General features: G+C 38.0%; 2 protein-coding genes across 3 annotated transcripts in view; one reads left to right on the top strand and one right to left on the bottom strand.

The window, feature by feature from the left end:
* The window catches only part of LOC104738203, a 4,413-nt gene extending 2,460 nt beyond the window's left edge, over positions 1-1,953 (bottom strand). The window contains exons 1-4 of one of the 2 annotated variants that reach the window (XM_019237633.1): positions 1,597-1,953; positions 1,202-1,339; positions 726-797; positions 17-269 (exon numbers count right to left, since the gene is read on the bottom strand). In XM_019237633.1, coding sequence (XP_019093178.1) covers positions 17-269; positions 726-797; positions 1,202-1,339; positions 1,597-1,764 — 631 coding nt within the window. In that variant the 5' untranslated portion in view covers positions 1,765-1,953. The remainder of the gene's footprint in view (positions 1-16; positions 270-725; positions 798-1,201; positions 1,340-1,596) is intronic. The other variant, XM_010458416.2, reaches the window with a different exon arrangement.
* The window catches only part of LOC104738185 (ABC transporter G family member 28), a 6,897-nt gene continuing 3,399 nt past the window's right edge, over positions 5,629-9,126 (top strand). The window contains exons 1-9 of the mRNA XM_019237632.1: positions 5,629-5,959; positions 6,049-6,125; positions 6,214-6,489; positions 6,576-6,639; positions 6,721-6,867; positions 6,959-6,993; positions 7,090-7,163; positions 7,254-8,155; positions 8,239-9,117. Coding sequence (XP_019093177.1) covers positions 5,736-5,959; positions 6,049-6,125; positions 6,214-6,489; positions 6,576-6,639; positions 6,721-6,867; positions 6,959-6,993; positions 7,090-7,163; positions 7,254-8,155; positions 8,239-9,117 — 2,678 coding nt within the window. The 5' untranslated portion in view covers positions 5,629-5,735. The remainder of the gene's footprint in view (positions 5,960-6,048; positions 6,126-6,213; positions 6,490-6,575; positions 6,640-6,720; positions 6,868-6,958; positions 6,994-7,089; positions 7,164-7,253; positions 8,156-8,238; positions 9,118-9,126) is intronic.

Here is a 9,126-nt window from a genome sequence, read left to right as displayed (position 1 = left end):
GGGAACATGAAACAGCCTATGATAACATCTAGTTGCCAGTTTCCTTTGAGGCTAAAGCGGAACCAATCGCTTGCAAGAGGACGGAACATGGAGAGACAACGGTGGAGGATAGCAATCCCGGCAAGGCCTTCTGTTACATCAGTTACCAGACTGAACAAAGCTTGGCCTCTAAATGTTAGGGATTCTTTGTGGAAACCTGATATATGAGCCATGAATGGGATCATCCATGAACCAATGAACCAGAAAGCAGCTACCCACAGAAGCATTACCTGCAAAAAATTATGTTAGGGTCACAACTTATAACTGTAAAATTAACCAAGGAAATAATCTGGACGCAACAGGTGAAATTGAAAGCTTTGGCCTTTGGTATATAACTCATTTCTCATAGTTTGTATTGCATCTTCTCTATGAACCAAGGCATCTATAATACTAATATATAGCTTGAAGTGATCTCGTTTCAACAACCTATATCTAATCAATACAGGCTAAAGAGGTAAGACGTGTAGTCCACAGTTTATATAGATCAAGGATATTTGCCCACATTTAAATGTCTCTGCTTTCAAAATCTATTGTCTTACACAGACTCAATATAGGCAATACTCCACTCATTCATATAAACTCGGATTGTAACATTCTAGTAGATAGCTTTCATTACTGTTCTTGTGTAAAGTGTAAATTTAATATGGCAATACAAAAGAGGTTGAGTAACATTAAGAAGTAGGTACCTGCACAATGGTCTCAACAGTCCATGGTACTTTCCAACGAGTCCCAATGGCCTTCAAAACTGCATCTGCAGCCTGAAATCCAACAAAACAAAGTGTTTTTAGACCCAAGATAATGTTTTAAAACAAAAGGTCGATAAGCCTTTGTCGGAGTTTCCTTATTTGCAATTTTGCCCATTACATAAGAGTAAAAAAAGAGAGCTTTTTAGAATATTATCAATTTCTATGGCACATTTCCAGCGCAAAAGAACCCTCAAATTCATTTCATGATTACACTAGTAAACCAAAAACCAGTTGATGATGGACAATACAGTACAGAACACAGTTTGATCCAAAAGATGAGATTTTTCTGATGTAGTCTCTACAGTCTAGACCCTAATATCATAATTAATTTGTCATACTAAAACCGAGACTAAAGAAAAAGTAGTTTTATCTTCAAAAAATACAAGTATCCAGTGACAGTTGGGATAAGCTTTTACCTTTTGAAGAGTTGCCTTCAAATCAGTTTTATCTGTACATGGAGAATCTTGATCTGGCTTAACTATTTCCTCAGGCACGAATTGCTCCGGATTCTCAGGAGCAGAATCCTCATTTCTAAAGCAAAAAATCTTCCATTTCTGCAGCAAAACAGCACCAACAAGTTTTAATACATTGGAGATAAACTCTTCTTCATCTGCATCAACACAAATATAGTCTTCTTACTATAAAGCAGCTCTTCTCATTTACACATATCTTAATCACAATATACTACTAAACCCCAAAATAAAAAAACCCAATTCCACAATTTCATAAACAACCATTTCTGTACTAGTTATCAAATTCAAAGTTTCAAACTTGATTTGGAGAAACAGAGAAAAGAAACAAGAAGACGTACGTGCTTTGCGGATTTATTAGAAAGTGAAGAAGCAGCAGTTAAAGGGGAAATCTGGGTAAGAGCAGGAGAGAAGACAGTTCGACAAGGAACCCTAAACTTAGAACGCGAAACAGATAGAGCTGGGCGATGGCAAAGGAGAGACGAAGAAGAGCAAGGAGAGGTCAACATGGGAATGAGAGATGAGAAAACCCTCAGAATTTGCCAACACTGAGGAAACCCTAATGTGAGATTCTTCTTCTTCTTCTTCTTCTTCTCAGTTTCATCAGAGAAATTGAACAAACAAATAAAAACCCTAATTATCTGAAAATTGGATTTGGGGGTTTCGTGACCAGAGAGAGAGAGAGAGAGAGAGACAGAGTGACCAAAACAAGTTAGTTGAATTTTCAACGACAATAATTAACAATCCTTCTAAACCGAACTAAACCGATAATTAAACCGGAATAGATCAATTATGCAATTTTGTCTACAATTTTGACCAAAGACTAAAACGGGTGACCATAAAAGAAGTCTAGACTAGACTGGTATGCGACTTTGGTTTGCTTGCAAGTCGTCGTCGTCCAAGTGGCTCAAGTCTAGGGAACATAGACAGCCACAGCAAAGGGCCATTAACACAATGGAAGAGGGTAATCCAACACAAAGAGCGAGTTTGGGAGAGATACAATAGAGGAGTATGATGATGACAGCAATCCCAAAGCCATGACTCACGCATTCAACAAAGAAGAAACCGAATTCAAGATCTTCTGGGGGTGCCCCTGGCCCGAGAAAAGCGCTATAGACGTATAAGAATGCTATATAACTTGCCCACCTAATTTTGGGTGTCGCTTCGGATCTTGTTTTGCCTTATGTACATGAACGCTGCAATACCGGCCGGCAAGATGAGTATGTGCATGATGATGACGTAAAGTATTCGCTTCATGGACCTGCCATACCATAAAAACATATGCAATCAAGCCATTATGTTGGAAATAAAATAGCCATACAAACACAAGAAAGAATAAAAATTCACCGATCGATCCACTCACCATATACTTTTAGGTTTAGCCATCGTTTTGCTCTCCACCATAATGACGAGTATTGTAAAAACTTTATTAACCACACAATTGTTAGCCAGTCCTTGTATTATATATATATATATATATAGATATATATTATTTACGTTCAACATCTTATTCCAAACTCGATCGAAGTAGGATTTCAAATATGTTTTCTCTTTTAATTTTATTGAGGGATATATATATGTAAATCTCTTAGGATAAGGATTTAAGTTATATGTTGACAAGTTTGGGATCTTGCTTCTAGGAGTTCGTTGTGAATGAATAAATCAAGTTATTTCGACACCTATAATTTGACATAGTATGAGAGTTTATAGGCAAAAATTAAGACATAGCATCAATCATGACAGGGGAACCAGCTCCTTGCGCTGAATTGGAACCAACTTCTTCATCATCAAGTAGTGCCACCATTCTTATCTTCATCTGTCAAGAAGATAGAAGCTTAGATAATCCCGCGGCTAATCGTCTCTATAACCAATTCGTCTTCGACAAAATATCGAACCTCACCTAAGTTTTTGAGGATGACATTAAATGAGAACTCGGTTTCTGCATTACCAATGTGTTAGTTTCTAAAAATGTCGCAATTGTCATTACCAATTTGTTAGTTTCTATTGAAATAATGTTTTTTTTTTGTTTGTTTCTGTTGTAGAAAAGAAGATTATAACGAAGCTTTTAATTTCTCTAAAAAGACAGATTTCTTAAATGCATGTGGTAAATCCACAAAAGGTATATATATTTATGCATCCCCTAGCTAGTTTCATTGATAAAATATATACAGTAAGAAATAAAGTAAGATTTGTACGTTTTGTTGATGTTTTTAAAATAGGTGACATGATGCAGAGGATATGTACGGCTGCAGAAGTGAGGATATACTTCAAAAGTTCAAATCGATTATGAGGAGGTCCGAAGAGAGCTACTAATTACTTGAAACCGAACAAGAACTGCAAGCCTAATTTCTTGAGTCTGCAGCCTGGCTAGACTGGTATGCAACTTTGGTTTGCTTGCAAGTCGTCGTCGTCAAAGTCTACGGAACATAGACAGCCACAGCAAAGGGCCATGAACACAATGGAAGAGGGTAATCCGACACAGAGAGTGGGAGAGATACAATAGAGGAGTAAGACGATGACAACAATCCCAAAGCCATGACTCATGCATTCAACAAAGAAGAAACCGGCTTCTCCATCTTCTGGGGGTGCCGCGGGTCCGGCAAAAGCGCAATTGACGTATAAGAATGCCAAAAGACCTCCATATATATTTTGGTCGTCGTTCAAGGGGATCTTATGTAGCCTTATGTATATGAACGCTGCAAGAGCCGCGGACACGATATGAGTATGTGACGTAAAGTATTCGCGTCATGGACCTGCCATACCACAAGCCATTGGTTGGAAATAAGATAGCCATAGAAACACTAGAAAGAAAAGAAAAAAAAAAAAAATCACCGGCCGATCCACTCACCATGTAAATTTACGTTTAACCATCGTTTTGCTCTCCTCCATTGTAAAAGTTTTATATACTGTATTAATTAAGCGCACAAATTGTTAGCCGGTCCTTGTTTTATATATATAGTATTTACGTTCAACATCCTATTCCAACTCGAAGAAGGAGTTCAAATATATATGTTTCTGTTTTAATTTGATTGAGGGATATATGTAAAATCTCTTAGGATAAGGATTTAAGTTATAAAGTTTGGGAGCTTGATTTTAGGAGTTCGTATGTATCTAGTACAATTCTCCCTCTTTGTATTAAATACTCTTGCATTGTGAATGAATAAACCAAGTTACTTAATTCAGAGTTTTATATGAAAAAATTAAGAAAATTCTTCTCTTGTTAAAAAAAAATGGTCTCTCTTGCGTGTCAATAATTAATGTCAGAAATTATAACATGTTTGTGAATGAATCACCAATTTCCTGACGGAAACAAAAACGTACGTTCAAAAGCATGCAGCCTGCCTAGACTGGTAGGCAACTTCGGTTTTCGTGCATGTCGTCATCAGAGTCTACGGCACATAGACAGCCACAGCAAAGGGCCATGACCACAATGGAAGAGGGTAATCCGACATAGAGAGCGAGTATGGGAGAGATACAATAGAGGAGAAAGACGACGAGAGCAATCCCAAAGACATGACTTAGGCATTCAGTAAGGAAGAAACCGGCATCTGAGGGTGCCTCGGGCCCGACGCTAGCGCCAATGATGTAGAAGAGTAAGATATAAGTTCCCCAACTAATTTGGTCGTCGTTTAAGGGGATCTTGTTTAGCCTTATGTACACGACCGCTGCAAGAACGGCCAACACGATGAGTACGTGCATGATGATAACGTAAAGTATTTGCTTCCTGGACCTGCCATACCACCAAAAATAAAAATAAAAATAAAAGAAAATAACATATTATGCAATCACGCCACTAATAATTAGTTGGAAATCAAATAGCCATATAGGAATTAGGAACCACAAAGAAAGATAAGGAACAATCACCGATCAACTCACCATGTACATTTAGGTTTAGCCATCGTTTTGGTCTTCTCCATTATGATGAATATTATAGAACCTCTGTAATATAATATTATAATCACACACTTCGTTTAAGTCTCAAATCCTTGTAATATATATAGGGTATAGCACGTTCAACATCCTATTCCAACTCGAAATAGGATTTTATATATCATATATATGTTACGTTATATTTATTTTTATTATATATAAAAATAAAAATAAAACCTACAGAGGTCATAGTAGAAACTTCATAAAAAGATATAGCCTCGACTTTAAAACTGCCTAGTATATATGATTCCTTGGTGAAAAATCTATTACCAATGACACGAGTCAGAAGAGAAAGTCAAACGGTCAAATTAAAATCTCTGTCTCCTGTCTCTTTCCTCCTCATATATCGCCATGTCTTCCTCTCATCCATTTCTTGACTCCCAAGAAACACTACAATCTCTCTCCCCCAAAAAGAAAAAACAAAAAAAAAACAAACCCTAATTCTCTCTCTCTCTCTCTCGCAAGAACAAATCATTTGTCTAATGTCTCCTTGATCCATCACGGTCTCCAGAATAAGTCTCTACAACATTGTTCTCGGAATATTTCAGGGATGGGAAGGAGAGATTCATGTTTTCAAGAAACAACATATGTTTCCTTCTTCGTTCTTCTTTCCTTAATCTTTCATCAAAATGTAATCTGTCAAGAAGAGAGAAGCTTGGATAATCCCGCTGCTAATCGTCTCTATAACCAATTCGTCTTCGACAAAATATCCAATCTCACCGAAGTTTTTGAGGATGATATTAAACGAGAACTCGGTTTCTGCATTACCAATGTGTTAGTTTCTAACAATGTCTCATTGTCATCATTACCAATGTGTTAGTTTCTAATGAAATAATGTTTTTTTTTGTTTGTTCATGTTGTAGAAAAGAAGATTATAACGAAGCTTTTAATTTCTCTAAAAAGCCAGATTTCTTAAATGCCTGTGGTAAATCCACAAAAGGTATATAAATATATACATCCCCTGTTTCATTGATATATATATAAAGTAAGATTTATACATTTTGTTGATGTTTTTGGTTTGAGAATAGGTGACATGATGCAGAGGATATGTACGGCTGCAGAAGTGAGAATATACTTTAATGGATTATTAGGAGGTCCAAAGAGAGCTACGAATTACTTAAAACCGAACAAGAACTGCAATCTATCTTCATGGATGTCTGGATGTGAACCTGGATGGGCTTGTCGTACTGCTAAAGATGTGAAAGTTGACCTTAAAGACGATAAGAATGTTCCTGTAAGAACTCAGCAATGTGCGCCTTGCTGTGCAGGTTTCTTCTGCCCTCGTGGCATCACCTGCATGATCCGTAAGTCATAAAACAATTCAAAACGATTGAACAGAATTCACTTTTTGATTCATTTCTAATGTTGTTGCCTCACAAATGATATGAAGCTTGTCCTTTGGGAGCTTATTGTCCAGAGGCTGAGCTGAATAAGACAACAGGATTATGCGACCCGTAAGTCTTGTTTTTGATCATTTTTCGAAGTTTGCCTTGAATCATATGGTAAGATTAGCTGCAGGATTATTGTTATTGCAGATATCATTACCAGCTTCCTTCTGGACAGCCAAATCATACCTGTGGTGGAGCTGACATATGGGCTGATATTGGTAGTAGCAGTGAGGTTTTCTGTTCAGCTGGATCGTTTTGTCCTTCCACTATCGACAAGCTTCCTTGTAGCAAAGGGTAACTACCTAATAATGTTTTTCATAACTTTCGTTAAAGGTTCATCTTTCTCTAATCATGGTCAGCTAAACTCATCTTTTGTTTGCTCCAGACATTATTGCAGGACAGGTTCTACTGCAGAACTAAGTGAGTGATCTCTTTTGTCCAAACGATTATCAAGAATCAAACTATCAGAGATAAAGAAAGAGAACTTACAGTCTCTTTTCTCTGATGAATTTGCAGATTGTTTTAAGCTGGCAACATGCAACCCAAGATCAACAAATCAAAATATCACAGCATATGGAATCATGCTTTTTGTGAGTCAGATCTCTCCTTAAAACTATTTGCTTCAGGTATCTGTTGGTTTAGTTTCCAATTATTTGAGTCTTTGGCTTGTTTCTTTGTAGGCTGGGTTAGGTTTCTTGCTCATAATCTTATACAACTGTTCTGATCAAGTGCTTGCGACAAGAGAAAGAAGGCAGGCAAAATCCAGGGAAAAAGCAGTACAAAGTGTGCGTGATTCACAGTCACGGGAGAAATGGAAATCTGCCAAAGATATAGCTAAGAAGCATGCGACCGAGCTGCAGCAATCGTTTTCCCGAACATTTTCGAGGAGAAAATCTATGAAACAACCAGATTTGATGAGAGGTTTAAGCCAAGCAAAACCTGGATCAGATGCTGCCTTACCACCAATGTCAGGAAGTAGCTCAGACACGAAAAAGGGAAAGAAAAAGGATAAGAACAAACTAACTGAGATGTTACATGACATTGAACAAAACCCTGAAGATCCTGGAGGGTTTAATCTTGAGATTGGTGATAAAAACATCAAAAAACATGCTCCAAAAGGCAAGGCCTTGCATACTCAGAGCCAGATGTTCAGGTACGCTTATGGCCAGATTGAAAAGGAAAAAGCAATGCAGGAGCAGAACAAGAACTTGACTTTCTCTGGAGTCATCTCCATGGCTAATGATATCGACATACGAAAGAGACCTACGATTGAAGTTGCTTTTAAAGACCTTACGATTACTCTAAAAGGGAAAAACAAACATCTCATGAGATGTGTGACTGGTAAACTATCACCTGGACGTGTTTCTGCTGTGATGGGTCCTTCTGGTGCTGGGAAAACCACTTTCCTAACAGCTTTGACAGGCAAAGCACCAGGTTGCACCATGAGTGGAATGATTCTCGTAAACGGCAAGGTTGAATCAATTCAATCCTACAAGAAAATCATAGGTTTTGTGCCTCAGGATGACATTGTCCATGGAAACTTAACAGTGGAGGAGAATCTCTGGTTCAGTGCAAGATGCAGGTATGCCACACTTTGCTTAATGAAATTTAATTTTTCAAAATTTTATTCAACTGTATGCATAAACCATTGGTTACTACATACAGGCTGCCTGCGGATCTCCCAAAGCCGGAAAAGGTTTTAGTTGTGGAAAGAGTCATTGAGTCACTTGGTCTGCAACATGTTCGAGACTCTCTTGTTGGTACTGTGGAAAAGAGAGGAATCTCTGGAGGTCAGAGGAAAAGAGTCAATGTGGGTCTTGAAATGGTGATGGAACCATCACTTTTGATATTAGACGAACCAACTTCAGGCCTTGACAGTTCATCTTCTCAGTTACTTCTCAGAGCTTTACGCCGTGAAGCTCTTGAAGGAGTAAACATCTGTATGGTTGTCCACCAGCCCAGGTTCAACATATATACTCTCTTATCAGCTAATACTAAACAGATGATTAGATCTTGTTCTCATTTGATCCTGTCTCTCTGCAGTTATACTCTGTTTCGGATGTTTGATGATCTAATACTTCTGGCAAAAGGTGGACTGATATGTTACCAAGGATCAGTGAAAAACGTTGAAGAATACTTCTCGAGCCTCGGAATTGTTGTCCCTGAGCGTGTGAATCCTCCTGATTACTACATTGATATATTAGAAGGCATATTAAAGCCAAGCACAAGCTCAGGGGTTACATATAAACAGCTTCCAGTTAGATGGATGCTTCATAATGGGTATCAAGTTCCTATGGACATGCTTAAAAGCATTGAAGGGATGGCTTCATCAGCTTCCGCTGAAAACTCTGCTCACGGAGGAAGCGCTCATGGGAGCGTCGTAGGAGATGATGGAACATCTTTCGCTGGAGAGTTTTGGCAAGATGTCAAGGCAAATGTTGAAATCAAGAAAGATACCTTGCAGAATAACTTCAGTAGTTCAGGTGATTTATCCGCGAGAGAAGTTCCTGGTGTGTATCAGCAATACAGATACTTCTTAGGAAGGTAGATCCC

The sequence above is a fragment of the Camelina sativa genome, chromosome 2 (genome assembly GCF_000633955.1).
Source record: "Camelina sativa cultivar DH55 chromosome 2, Cs, whole genome shotgun sequence".
Taxonomy (NCBI): domain Eukaryota; kingdom Viridiplantae; phylum Streptophyta; class Magnoliopsida; order Brassicales; family Brassicaceae; genus Camelina; species Camelina sativa.
Note: the sequence above shows the minus strand (reverse complement) of the source record. Positions and strands in the feature narration are given on the sequence as shown.